Source organism: Pseudorca crassidens, chromosome 6 (assembly GCF_039906515.1).
Source record: "Pseudorca crassidens isolate mPseCra1 chromosome 6, mPseCra1.hap1, whole genome shotgun sequence".
Lineage (NCBI taxonomy): Eukaryota > Metazoa > Chordata > Mammalia > Artiodactyla > Delphinidae > Pseudorca > Pseudorca crassidens.
Window position 1 is genome coordinate 25,248,682 of NC_090301.1, and position 15,322 is coordinate 25,264,003.

The 15,322-nt window shown below is 32.6% G+C and overlaps 1 protein-coding gene across 1 annotated transcript in view; it reads left to right on the top strand.

The window, feature by feature from the left end:
* Positions 1–15,322, top strand: part of ERBB4 (erb-b2 receptor tyrosine kinase 4) — a 1,112,967-nt gene that overhangs the window by 805,758 nt on the left and 291,887 nt on the right. Inside the window, exons 10-12 of the mRNA XM_067740710.1 lie at positions 810–883; positions 1,741–1,831; positions 3,909–4,108. Of these exons, the coding sequence (XP_067596811.1) occupies positions 810–883; positions 1,741–1,831; positions 3,909–4,108 (365 nt within the window). The remainder of the gene's footprint in view (positions 1–809; positions 884–1,740; positions 1,832–3,908; positions 4,109–15,322) is intronic.

Below are 15,322 nucleotides of genomic sequence, written 5' to 3' on the forward strand. Positions count from 1 at the left end.
ATGAAAAATATTTTCCTAAGATGAAAACTTCTGAAAAATTCCATTAAATATTTAATTTTAAAGGTATTTTATATTAATTTTTGTAAAGACAGGGCATTTATGTATCAATAACATTAATTACAAAAAATATATTTATGCATTAGGAGATTATATTTTTAAAAATCCCCAAAATTTACAACACATTTTGAGTATTGTTAAATTTGTGGTAAATTTTATTTTCAAATGTTAGTATGATTCATATAGAGGGAAGCAAATAGTTCCTGTCATATGAAAGTGAACATAAATAAACAGATAGGAACAAGATTGCCCTGATAGATAAATGTGAAAATACAGAAAAATAAAAAAGTTTACTTCCTGTATTTGTTTTCACCTTTCTTATGAAATTACAGGTTCTGTTAGCAATTTAGTATGCTTTGAGGAACCCAAAAGGCAATTATTCTCACCATAACATAATTTATTTGCAGTGTATATTTTTCCAATTGAGAATAAACTTTTAAAGGCAAAATAAAGTGGTTAATGAATGGAATTGCTATATTTGGAGGTTTATTCAGGATAGTCAAATTGAACCGTTCCTCTGGATCTAGAATAGCCTTCAATGAAGAACTCATAATCTGTGTCATCAAAATTTCCTGAAAGTACCTTTTAATCCCCTTCCACATCTAGCATAGAAAATCTGGATAAAACATTGCTAACCTTCCTATTGCTAATTAAAATTCAATTGGAATGAAATAATTTTTGTCACATTTCTCATATTTTCACCACTTTATCTAATTTTAAGTTCGGCTTCATTTTTTTTTTTTTTCCCCTAGGGACCCTTACAATGCAATTGAAGCCATAGACCCAGAGAAACTGAACGTGTTTCGGACAGTCCGAGAGATAACAGGTAATTTTTAAAGTGAGTTTGTTGTGCTATGAACTATGTGAATTTTAGTCTTTTGTTAAAAATATTACATAGTATTGGAATTTTCAAAGCAAATTCTAGTCTTGAAAACACGTATTATTTTAAATGATGGGTGTCTTAGTTCCTTAGCATCTGTGCACATTTTGAAATCTGTGGAATTAAAAAAAAATCCTTGAAATTTTGATGTTACTGTTTTTGCAAATGTCAGTGGATCTTTGAATCAATGTGTTTCTATTTACTTTTCACAAGTACTATTGAGGATGGGTAGCAGGTAGGATTCATTTAGCACATGTTTATTGAGGACCTGATATGTTCAGAGCTGTCATAGTAGATGATATGGGGCCCATAGACATGAATCAGACATGGGTTTGCTATCAAAGAATGTAAAATCAAATAAGGAGGCTTAGTTATATACATAAATGTCTTAAAATGCAAGACAGACAGCTGATGTTGTAAATGTACAGATAAGGTGGCAAAAGATTTCAGAGAAATTAAACTCTTTGTCTAGTTAGACTAAATAATTTTTCCATTTAGAAGAATAAATCAAATTAAGAATCATTTAAATCTTTAAACCATACACTTATATGATTCTGTATGTATATATTCTTGGTGTTCATTATTTTGACATTCATCATCTATTGAGTATTGTAGCCCAGAAACTTTGGGTAAGACACTGAATATTGGAAGAAGAAATATGATACAGAATGGTTCAAAAATAGGAATATTTGCTGCCTTTTCCTTACCTCCCATTTTCATCATATTTTAAGAATAATTGGTATTAAACACTGTTGCTGAGACAATGATATTCTGAATTATTTTACTGCCCTTATCTTTTGTAGGTTTCTTGAACATACAATCATGGCCCCCAAACATGACTGACTTCAGTGTTTTTTCTAACCTGGTGACCATTGGTGGAAGAGTACTCTATAGGTAGGTGTATATATTCAAAGTTACAGGTCTCTGAATCATGTGTACATTATGTTATAGCCATCAGACTCATTGATTTACTGATTCTAGAAATATTGGTTTTCCACTTTAAATTTTAAAGGAAAACTCAATGAAAAATACCCCTGATTGTGCTTTAAAGTATACAACTTGATTTATCAACTGCCTGTCACTTAAAGTAATTTTAGTGTTTGGCAGTTGTGGAGTACATGATGTGAACCATAAAACTGAACCTTCATTTTGATCATATGTTATCATAATTAAAAGATAGACTTGAATGACTTTGTAATGACTTCGGTGTATGGGATACAAATGCTGTTTTTCCAGGAGGTTCTCGTTTTGTCTCTGGAGCTATCATTTGAACAAAGCATCACAGCGCTGATATTTTAGAATTTGGTCCACTATGCTACATGCAGTGCTGGTTAATAATGGACAGATAATCAGGGCTCAGAAGGATACTGTTCTAAAGTTCTGTCAATATTTTTATTCACATAAGAAAAATATATGTTTTAATATTTATTAAACCACTGTTTTTATTTTACTTCAGATTTCATCTGCACAAAATTATTGTTTATGAACCGTTAAAAGTCTATTTATATAAGGAGACCTTGATAATTTTTCTACTTAAATCCGAAAGATGCCTAAAGTCAATACTGTCATTAAATATTCTATAATAATGGTTCACAGGAAGTCCATTGAATTTTGCTATTAAAACAGGTATATCTGTAAGAGGTTCTAAAATGTAAAGGGGAAAAGTGCTTAATAAAAAAGGATAGTTGAGAGATATAATCTATTCAAGTGCTATATGGAACCAAATGAATAAAGTGTTATAAATCTAAGTCAAGGCATTATTATGCTCACGTTGTAATCAACAACTAAGGATGGTTATGATGGGAACAAAGATTTGAGAGAGTGAATTACATCCCATTTGGGTACACACACACGTTATATATCTGTATATTATAGTTCTCCATGCATGTGTATATATAAAACATGAAAAAAAATCTGAGTACTAAAAGCAAAGCAAATTTAGAGGACAGCTTTGATTTCCAAAATATAAAATAATGTTCATAAGTTGATTGAAATGTGGGAAACACATTTAGTCTTTAGAAAATGGACAAAGAATTTAATTACAATGTGGACTATGTTGAGAAAACAACATCCTTGAAATGATAATTTGTTTCTACAGTGTAGTTGTTATTTAACTTTTAGAGATGCTTTCTCACTTGTCCAAACCTTCTGAGTATTTTTTTTTAGTTTAATTTTATTCTTCTCTTTAATTTTTAACATCTCCTATCCTTATACATTTTTCAAGTATTACAATTAACGCTTTGGTTTCTGAGGTATAAATTAAAGCTAAATATCTATGGTCATTCTCTGAGGTATTTACCTTCTGAAAGTGTGTCTAAATCTATTAAGTAGTTAGAGTTGAATTAATGTCTTACTTTGGGTAGATGAACAGTCACCCCATAAACATTTATTTAATTATTTAGTCTTAATAACAGGATTTAATTCTTGAGGAACTTAAGATTCAGGGGTTAGGAGGGAAGGCAGTGAGCAGATACGTCAGTGGTACATATATAGACAGAGACAGAGATATCATTGATATTAATAATTATAAAAGATGGGCTTTTTTGGGGGGGTTCAAGTGATTACTTTTAAAACAGTCAGCATATAGCATGTAAAGAAATAGTATTTGTGGGCTTCCCTGGTGGCACAGTGGTTGAGAGTCCGCCTGCTGATGCAGGGGACACGAGTTCGTGACCCGGTCCGGGAGGATCCCACATGCCGCGGAGCGGCTGGGCCCGTGAGCCATGGCCGCTGGGCCTGCGCGTCCAGAGCCTGTGCTCTGCGACGGGAGAGGCCACAGCAGTGAGAGGCCCGTGTACCGAAAAAAAAAAAATAGTATTTGTATCTCAGGTTTATTAATTCAATCTTTTTTACACTCTATTAACATTCTTTTTGGAGTAAGATATGACATCCTTATTTTACTTCAAGAATGCATGTCATGGCCAGAAAACAATTATTACTGTTCCATTTTTTTCCTCTCCCCTCTCTTTAGTGGCCTTTCCTTGCTTATCCTCAAGCAACAGGGCATCACTTCTCTGCAATTCCAATCCCTGAAGGAAATCAGTGCAGGAAACATCTATATCACTGACAACAGCAACCTGTGTTATTATCATACCATTAACTGGACAACGCTCTTCAGCACAATCAACCAGAGAATAGTGATCCGGGACAACAGGAAAGCTGAAAACTGTAGTAAGTACATTACCCAAACATTAAAAATCTAGAAACTTTAAACATTTTTTTTCTCATTCTACATTGGACCAAACAGTTAAACATAGTGGTGGGTCAGAATTGTTGCCGTCTTTTTCTCAACCCTTAAAAAAGGTTGGTATAAAATAATCAAATGGGTAACTTTTTATAATACATTACATGTTTTTATAATGTATTTCATGTTCTCAAATCTTGCCTAATCATAAGAACCCTCCTGTGGAGATTTAGATTCAATAGGTGTAAGTGGAGCCTGGGAATCTAAATGTTTAATAAGCATCCTGGGTAATTCCTTGGATCCAATCAATTTATGGAAATCCACTCTATTATATTTTCTGTTTATTTTTTGCTTCAGAGAATTTGATAACATAGAATAACAAAGTATTTGCCATTTAGGAGTGGTGAAAAAAAAAAAAAAGACGTGTTCTTCTGAAATGTGTAAAAATGCTGTTCCAGTAGTTTGCTAAACTTCATTTCATAAATGTGTTTTTGTAGGCATGGAGTGATCTCTTTTTTCGTGTATTTTACTACTTTTTAATCCATTCCATCACTTCTTTGTTACACAGAAGCAAATGATGTTTTCATGAGTATATAACTAAGTCATTCCCATCTTATACTTTGATACTCCAATGATTAATACTTAATTCTTCCCTGTTTTTCTCCTGGGTATTACTTTATTCTGCATCCTATAAGTGCTACTACTATGCATATAGTAGTGACTTACTTATAATAAATACAAAATAAAATGACTTAGAATTCAAAGAATCTGTTTACAAATGTATATTCTTGTTGTGGTCATGATAAGTCAGTCCTTTTAAAAGTCACATTTCTTAAGAAACATTTTGCTCTTAGGAAGTCTTCTTGCTTCTTTAATCTCACCATTGGAACAATCACAAGGGTATACATACATAATGATTAAGTTCATTAAGTATGTGAATGAATAGTATAGGACTTCTTAAAAAATGTAAACTCTTAAGAGGCCAACATGATTTAAATTTACCAAGTAGTCCATGAACTAATTAATTAATTTATACCCCACCTTGTACCAGAAAGGGTTTAAGGCAGCTCAGGCTAGCAATTTTTATAAAATATAACTTATAATTTGTGAGGAATTCACATTTTAGCTCTTTTGGATCCTGAAAAGTATTTTCCAGAGAAAAGAGACCTATTGCAACATGAGATTCCTGTTTTGAGTGAACTTAAGTTCTTATATATTCTTCTGTTCCTCATAGAATCAAGAAATATAAAATATTGTTATATATCAAAATATGCATGTCCACATTGAATGAGATTTATCCTTTCATTGAGCCTAGATTGTTTCCTTGGTTTTATACATTTCTGAAACCTGACAGAAAGCTTGCTTTTTTTTTTTTCTACTTAAGCTTCTTATCCCACAATACTATATTTGTGTTTGTACATGCCCCAGACAAAGTAGATTATTCATGGAAGTAAAATAGAAACTTTTTCAACACTAACTTATAAATATTTCCCTAAGTTAGGGTTATACTCTTCTTTTCTTTCACTTACTTCAAAAAATGAAACAAAATGAAATTAAAACAATAGTACCTCTACCTTTTAAAGGTAAGATTTAGGTATGAAGACAAAAAAAAAAAAACAAAAAAAAACTAAGAAACAATAAAAGAATGAGAGAAAAACATTCTTTTTCTTTAACTCATTTAATCATTTCACAAATCCCTTCTTTTACCTTTTGTAAACCTGAATAAAAAGCAAATGGGAAAAGAAAATGTGGAAAGAAATTAAATGTGAAAAAGCAAGATAGGAAAAATTTATGTAATTATTCCGTATCTCTTTAAGACTTCTAAAATTTTGAAAAAAAACAAAAGACGATAAATAATATTAATAAATTAAAAATCTAACATTTTCTTCAACTTTCAGTGTTAGGTCTCTTGGATGTTTATCCACTTTTCAAACCATGAACATATTTTATAGTTGACTTTACAGTTTCAGGAAGAAATGAAGCAATTAGAAGAAAGCAGTTTTGTGGTGCTATAATTTAATATTAAGCATATAATTTTTCATTTTTAACGTCTTAGAGTAAACAATTTTTGCATGAAATCCATTTATCAAAATTTGGGTTTCGGTCTCATAGTACATTGGATCCTGCATTTTCAGAAATGTAATTATCCTATAAACTTGACTTCAGATGTGCTGCTGATGTTTACACTGAACCTACAATGGCCGCCCACATGTGATTAAGGCCATTTTATCATCCATAGTATTATCTGCAAAGAGGAAAACAAATATTTGCTTCATTTTAAATGTACTTAAATATTGCATTTTTAGACATTCTTTCTTAATATACCACACACAAGACATATATGAGCACACACACATATTCATTACAAGACATATGGATACACAGACGTACAGCATAAGGTGTGTATTCATATGCTCACACAACACATACACATGTACACAACCCTCGGACACTTACACATGCATTTACACGCATAAACGCAAACACACAGTCACCATAAAATACTCTCATCTAAATCTGTATATTGGCTTGGTAGCTTAAAAGAAAAATCAACCTTGATTTTTAAGTGTTTTTTGGAGTTCAACATGATTTAAAACAGCAATGACAATAAAAGAAAAACCTCACCTCATCTATAAAGTGTGACCATAGCTTGAGCAATCTTACTCTTTTAAGTCAGAATTTTCAAAGCAGACATACAGATGTCTTTATGGTTTGAAGAGATTGAGATTGAGAGAAACTCTAGGACATGAAAAGCTGGAACATTTTCTACCCCCTTTATCTGTATGGTTGTGGTAGGGACAAAACAGTGCTGGTTGGAAGGAGTTTTATAGTAGGTTTATAAAAGTATTTGAAGTTTCTTTAAATAGTTAAGCATAAATTTTTAACACCAGAATATAAACAGTGAAGAGATAAATACAACAAACCTTCGTAATCTGAATTACATTTGAACTCAGACATCTTTATTTTTTAAATATTTGCACATATACACCTAAAACCACATAAAAATGAGAGAAACTATATTCATAATTACCTTTCAAATTGAAATAATTTTATTTTTTAATTATAATAGTGCTTTTATCATTGTTAGAAAACAAAACAATGGACGAATTGTAAAATTTTTTGTTCTAATTCTGTGAAGAATGCCATTGGTAGTTGGATAGGGATTGCATTGAATCTGTAGATTGCTTTGGATAATATTGTCATTTTCACAATATTGATTCTTCCAATCCAAGAACATGGTATATTTCTCCATCTGTTTTTGTCATCTTTGATTTCTTTCATCAGTGTTTTATAGTTTACTGAGTACAAGTCTTTCACCTCCTTAAGCAGGTTTATTCCTAGGTATTTTATTCTTTTTGTTGCAGTAGTATATGGGAGTGTTTCCTTAATTTCCCTTTCTGATTTTTCCCTGTTGGTGGAGGAATGCAACAGATTTCTGTGCATTAATTTTGTATCCTGCAACCTTACCAAATTCATTGATTAGTTCTAGTAGTTTTCTGGTGGCATCTTTAGGATTCTCTATGTATAATATCATGTCATATGCAAAGAGTGACTGTTTTACTTCTTCTTTTCCAATTTGTATTCCTTTAATTCTTTTTTCTTCCCTGATTGCCATGGCTAGGACTTCCAAAACTATGTTGAATAAGAGTGGCGAGAGTGGACATCCTTGTCTTGTTCCTGATCTTAGAGGGAGTGCTTTCAGTTTTGCATCATTGAGTATGGTGCTTGCTGTGGGTTTGTCATATATGGCCTTTATTTATTTTTTATTTATTTATTTTTAAATTAAATTAATTAATTAATTAATTTTTTTGGCTGCGTTGGGCCTTTGTTGCTGCACCTGGGCTTTCTCTAGTTGTGGCGAGCAGCGGCTACTCTTCATTTTGTTGCGCGGGCTCCTCATTGCAGTGGCTTCTCTTGTTGCGGGGCATGAGCTCTAGGTGCACAGGCTTCAGTAGTTGTGGCTCGCGGGCTCTAGAGCGCAGGCTCAGTAGTTGTGGCTCATGGGCTTAGTTGCTCCGCAGCATGTGGGATCTTCACGGGCCAGAGCTTGAACCTGTGTCCCCTGCATTGGCAGATGGATTCTTAACCACTGTGCCACCAGGGAAGCCCTATGACCTTTATTATGTTGAGGTAGGTTCCCTCTCTGCCCATTTTCTGGAGAGTTTTTATCATAAATGTGTGTTGAATTTTGTTGAAAGCTTTTTTTGCATCTATTGAGATGATCATATGGGTTTTATTCCTTAAGTTGTTAATGTGGTGAATCACATTGATTGATTTACATATACTGAAGAATCCTTGCATCCCTGGGATAAATCCCACTTGATCATGATGTATGATCCTTTCAATGTGCTGCTGGATTCTGTTTGCTAGTATTTTGTTCAGGATTTTTGCATCTATGTTCATCAGTGATATTGGTCTCTAATTTTCTTTTTTTGTGGTATCCTTTTTCTGGTTTTGGTATCAGGGTGATGGTGGCTTCATAGAATGAATTTGGGAGTGTTTCTCCCTCTGCAATTTTTTGAAGAATTTGAGAAGAATGGGTGTTAGCTGTTTTCTAAATGTTTGATAGAATTTGCCTGTGAAGCCATCTGGTCCTAGACTTTGATTGTTGGAAGATTTTTATTTATGGTTTCAATTTCATTGCTTGTGATAAGTCTGTTTATTTTTTCTAATTCTTTCTGGTTCAGTCTTGGAAAATTTTACCTTTCCAAGAATGTTTCCATTTCTTCGGGGTTGTCCATTTTATTGGCATATACTGGTTTGCAGTAGTCACTTATAATCCTTTGTATTCCTGCAGTGTCAGTTGTGATTTCTCCTTTTTCATTTCTAATTTTATTGATTTGTGTCCTCTCCCTCGTTTTCTTGTTGAGTCTGGCTAAGGATTTATCAATTTTGTTTATCTTCTCAAAGAACCAGCTTTTAGTTTTATTGATCTTTACTATTGTTTTCCTCATTTCTATTTCAATTATTTCTGCTCTGATCTTTATGATTTCTTTGCTTTGACTGACTTTGGGTTTTCTTGTTCTTCTTTCTCTAGTGGTTTTAAGGGTAGGGTTAAAGTGTTTATTTGAGATTTTTCTTGTTTCTTGAGGTGACATTGAATTGCTATAAATTTCCCTCTTAGAACTGCTTTTGCTGTGTCCCATACGTATTGGGCGGTTGTGTTTTCATTGTCATTTTTTTCTATGTATTTTTTAAATTTCTTATTTGATTTATTCAGTTATCTGTTGGTTATTTAGTAGTGCACTGTTTAGCCTCAATGTATTTGTGTTTTTTTACAGTTTTTTTTTCCTGTAATTGATTTTCATTCTCATAGCATTTTGGTCCTAAAAGATGCTTGATATAATTTCAAGTAAGCTGTGTATAAAAATATTTATTGAATAAGTGCCATATTAATGGTAATTTCATTTATTTTCTATTTTTCATATCAGTACTGCCATAATGTGAATCTTAGTTCATAAAAAATTTTGTACTATGCAATCATTTCCTTGGGCTAAACACTTAAAAGTGGAATTTCTGTGAAATTAGGTTATATATAATAAATTTTGGTATATATTGCTATGTCATCTTTCAAAAATACTAGATTAGTTTACACTTGTCCTAAACAATGTTTGATAAGGAATATTTTCCACTACTCTTTACAACACTTGATATTATCCATGAATTTAAATTTTGGTGATCAGAAATATGAAAAAGAAGTCTTTTAAATTTATATTTTTTAGTTGATATTGAGCCTCTTTTTATGTGTTGATTGATCCTTTCTATTTATTTTTTGTATATTACATAGTTATAAGCTTTATCCATTTTTTAATTCTGGATTTGAAAACACTCATCATAAATTAAATCCATTAAATTTTTGTGTCTTAAATATGTTGTGTATAAGTTTCCTTCTATATGCAATTTTTTAAAATTTTGTCTTTTGATAGACAAACATTTTATGTTTTTATCTAGTTAAATGGATACATCATTCTCTTTTTTATGTTTATGATCTTGGCATAGTCTATCCTTTTTCTTCTAGTACTTTAAAACTATATTGAAATTTTTAATCCATCTAGAAGTTTTGGTACAGCATAATTTTAAAAAATCTTAATTTGGCTAGGATATTGACATAATTTACTGAATAATCCATTTATTCTCACTGATTTTAGGTGTCTGCAATATTTAGCTAAGTAGAGAAAAAGTGCCAGACTCAACCTGTATAGTTTAATTTAATCATCACCACCACCCTGTAAAGTATAATTATCACCATTTTGCAGATGAATATACAGATGTCCAGAAAATTGAATAATATCCCCAATGTTTGGAAGCCATAGTAATTAAAACAGTATGGTACTGGCATAAAAACAGGCACATAGGCCAGTGGAGCAGAATGAAGAACCCAGAAATAAATGCACAAATAAGTTCAACTAATATTTGATAAGGGAGACAAGAATATTCAATGGGGCAAGGATAGTTCTTGAAAATGATGTTGGGAAAACATGGCTATTCACATGCAAAAGAAAGAAAGTGGACCCCTGTCCTATGCCACTCATAAAATGAATGCAAAGGGATAGGGAGGGTGGGAGGGAGATGCAAAAGGGAGGAGATATGGGGATATATGTATCTGTATAGTTGATTCTGTTACAAAGCAGAAAGTAACACACCATTATAAAACAATTATACTCCAATAAAGATGTTAAAAAAAAAAAAGGATTAAGGACTTAAACATAAGACCAAAACCACAATATTCTTAGAAGAAACATTGAAGGTGAGTTCCTTGACATTGGTCTTGGTAATGACTTTATGGATATGACACCAAAAGCAGAAGCAACAAAAATAAAAACAAGTGGAACTACATTAAGTAAAAATTTTCTGCATAGCAAAAACAACAAAAGGAAAAGCCAACCCATGGAATGGGAGAAAATATTTTCAAATCATATATCTAATAAGGCATTAATACCCAAGTTATATAAGGAACTCATGCAACTCAGTAACAAAACAAACAAACAAGCAATCTGGTTAAAAAATGGGCAGAGAATGCGAAGAGACATTTCTCTAAAGAAGAAATACAAATGCCATCAAGTACATGAAAAGGTGCTCAACATCACTAACCATCAGGGAAATACAAAATGAAACCACAATGAGATGTCACCTCACATCTGTTAGAATGGCTATTATCAAAAAGAGAAGAGATAGCAAGCGCTGGTGAGGGTATAGAGAAAAGGGACCTCTGGTGCACTGTTGGTGGGAATGTAAATTGAAGCAGCCATGATGGAAAACAGTATGGAAGTTCCTCAAAAAATTAAAAATAGAATTACCATATGATCTAGCAATCCCACTTCTCTGCATCCTGATGTTCACTGCAGCATTATTCACAATAGCCAATATATGGAAACAATGTGTCTGTCAACAGATGAATGGATAAAGAATATGTGTCATATATACACATGTGCGTGTGCATGCATACACACACACTAGAATATTATTCAGCCATAAAAAAGAAGAAAATCCTGCCATATGCGGCAACATAGGTGGACCTCCAAGACATTATGCTAAGTGAGTTAAGTTAGACAGAGAATGACACATACTGTATGATATCACTTTCATGTGGAATCTAAACACATCAAACTCATAGAAACAGAGAGTAGAATGGTGGTTTTCAGGGTCTGAGGAGTGGGGGCAATGGGGTGATGCAGATCAGAGTGTACAAACTTTAAGTTATAGGATGAATAAGTTCTGGGCATCTAAGGTACAGCATAGCAAATATAGTTAACAAAACTCTATCTTATACTTGAACGTTGCTATGAACATAGAGGTTTAATGTTTTCACCACCACCACAATAACAAAATGGTAATTACATGAGGTGAAGGACGTATTAACTGAACTTATTGTGATAAACACTTTATAATATATATGTGTTTCAAATCACATTGTATACCTTAAATTTAAACAATGTTAGAAGTAACTTTGTCTCAGTAAAGTTGGAAAAAATAAAACTTGGCCATAACTGTATAAGCTTTAAGTCTTTTCATATAACAAAGAAAATAATAAGCATAATTAAAAGGCAAAAAAGAAATAGAAAATAAAAGCAAACAAGAGAGCATATCAGCTCACAGAACTGAGAATTGCAAGGGATATTCCTTCAGGCACAGATGGATCTAGGGGTTAAACAACATCACCTGGACTCAGTCCTTCGACATTGCCCGATTCTGCTTTCTTCTTAGGCCAGCTCTCTTTCTTCATTAAAAATGTTTGGCCTTGGCTTGGAGAATTCACAAAGTTTATAAGTACAGGTAAAATAGCTCTACTTTCTCTCTCCCAGCATCTGTATTGTGGAAAGTTGACCCTGCTTGGGTCATATGCCTATCTCTGAACAGTTCACTATTTTCTCTCTGCCACCAACTGTTCAAACATGTTTTTAAGTCAGTCCCTTCAAAGCAATTGGAGTGATATTTTAAGAATAAGATCCTAACTCTCCTGCTTAAAATCCTTCATCAGTTTCCCACAACTCTTTGGACAAAGCAGAAAACCCTTTAAATGGTCACTAGGTCCTACATAATCTGGCCATTTTTCACCTCGCTAGTTCATCAGATATTACTTTCCCACTCAATGCTCATGTGCAGTCGGTTCTGTGAAAGCACTGATCTTATTCACTGGTCAGACTCTCTTGATTAGACTTGTAATCCCCAATTTCCCCTAGCCCTCTTTGCTTAATAATTCCTATTTATCCTTCTCATCTCACATTGTTGTCCCTCTTTATGTGGACTGACCTAATGCTACCTACCTATTAGGTTAGGACAACTGCTATATTTTCTCTCAAAAAAATATATATTATACAATATAAATGATTATTTATCTAATGCTGTCTTCCTAACTGGACTGTAATCCCTACATAGAGACAATATGTATTTTATTTCATATTTCCATCATACCCCATTTCTTAGCAATGTCCAGTATAAACTAAGTAGTTTCTCAACAAATACTTCTAAAAGTAAACACATGGATATACTTGTATGTTTCCACATTTCTCTTAAGTATGTTTATTGAGGGCTTAGTTAGATGAATAACCCTGCATTGTATACTACTAATATGATGTCTAATCTTCATCATAACCCAGAAAGGTAGATTATTTACTTTACAGATAAGTAATATGTAAATAATTGCCCAAGGCTGCATGGCTAGTCATAGCGTAAGGATTTGAACCTATGTTGACCTGATCAGAAAAACTGAACTGTTACAACTAAATCATATTTTTCAGGCTTTATAGAAAAAGATTAATGGTATCTGTCCAAATACATTTCAAGTCAAACCCATGCCTCTACATATGGTAACTAATGCAAACAGCATACGTAGGTAGTCTTGTACAATGAAAGAGAAGATATTTTTTCTGCCTTTGTGCTTGTAGACAGGTACTTCATTTCAATATTTTGAGCTAATCCATTTACTTTCACACGTGCAGCACAAGTAGCAAGATCCATTATTTAAGCTTGCCTCTATTTTAACGAAAGCAAGTTCAATATTCTCTGTAAACGTCAAAATACTAAGCACATTATCATCTCTCCAAAATTTTAATAGACATAATTTAATAGGTATAATTCAGATGAGATAAAGAAAAAACAATTTTACAGCTTCCAGAAAAAAAGAGAAGTTAAAGGTTGCCTAACAACTACATTGCTAAAGTTTCTTTAGAGAGCTTTATAATGGTGTTTCAAACTGTAAGCCATTGAATAGGCCCTTCTACTCCTTCCTATGGAACTATCACTCTGGGAGGTCAGAGAGTGGTTGAATTCTTGGTACTGATTGAAAACTTCTTTTCTCTCAAGAACTTCAAAGAAGTATTTTCCTTGGCCTTTTGTGGAGACACTTCCCATGTTTTCACTCTGCAGAAAATGATCAACCAGCCTTGAATACCATCATCTAGTCATTTGGAAAGAGTGAGAAGAAAGTAATTATTATGGTTTCCTGTTTGTATTATTGCTTTCCTCCAATAGGTACTGTTTCCCTGATGCAAAACTGCTCTGAAATTGAGCATCTGAATACAGACTAAGGAAGGTAGTAGGCAGCAGAAAAGAAGGTAGGAGTTTGCGTGAAGCCAATACTCTCTTTTTCAACTAATGTCAAAGCAGATAACAGAAAATTAAGGGAGAAGGACAAGAGTGAGAGGTTTTCACACCTGAAAAAATTAATGTGAGGTGGTGAAATAAATAGATCAAGAAGTTGATGGACTATCATGAAATGGGCAGTACAAGGGTGTACTGATGGCTTGTCAACATCCTAAAGGAAGAAACTGAAAACAAATGTGAGGGTCTTAGACAGAAGTTGATATACAAAGAATTTGAGGCATTGATTATATTTTCTACAAGGACAGGAAAGTGATGAATACAAACAGTCAGAGATTCATGATACTGTGCAGTATGATTTTGAATATACTCTACTTGCCTTTACAAGTTGCTTTTAATAATATAACTTTTGATTATTTTTCCCTCTTCAAGCTTTCTTCTGATAATAGTTTATCACATAAACAAGTATATATAAAAATTGTATATAAATGTACTAAATGTACATATGAAAATTTGATTTTACACATTATATTCAATCAGCTTGATTGAATTCTCTTTCTTACTCCTTACATCTTTATAAATTAATGGGAAGTCATTTATACATCTAGGAATCAGTGATATGAGACCTATGTTAAGATTTCATTTCTACTGACATTGATTTTGTACAGTGAGAGAACCCTCTTTCTCTGCATTATGAATGAATCAGAGGAAAGAACTCTTGCTATTAGTTCAAAATCAGTGTAACAGATAAACTGTCAGCCTTTCCCAAGTAGAACATCAAATCATTCAACTTTTCAAGAGTTTCCGCAAAAGAAGAGAAAAATAGTTATGATATATGGTATTTCAATTTAATGATTATTTAAGACATGGAGAGAATCATAATTAAGCAAAGTCCACAAACTTTATGAGTTACCTAGAATAATTAATAACATGAGAACAACAATCCTTTATACAGGAAAATGCTCTGTATAGTCACTATTCCCTCAGATTCTTTTAAAATTACATTTATCTGTCATTTAGGATGATAACTATAAAGTAAATAAGCTAAAACAGAATAAAAGGAGCTATAATTTTCAATAAAGTTTTGTGGGGTTCTTGGAGGCTATTTGGGGTCATTTTTGAGAAATCTTATATGAAAACATTTGTCTATAAACAAGAAA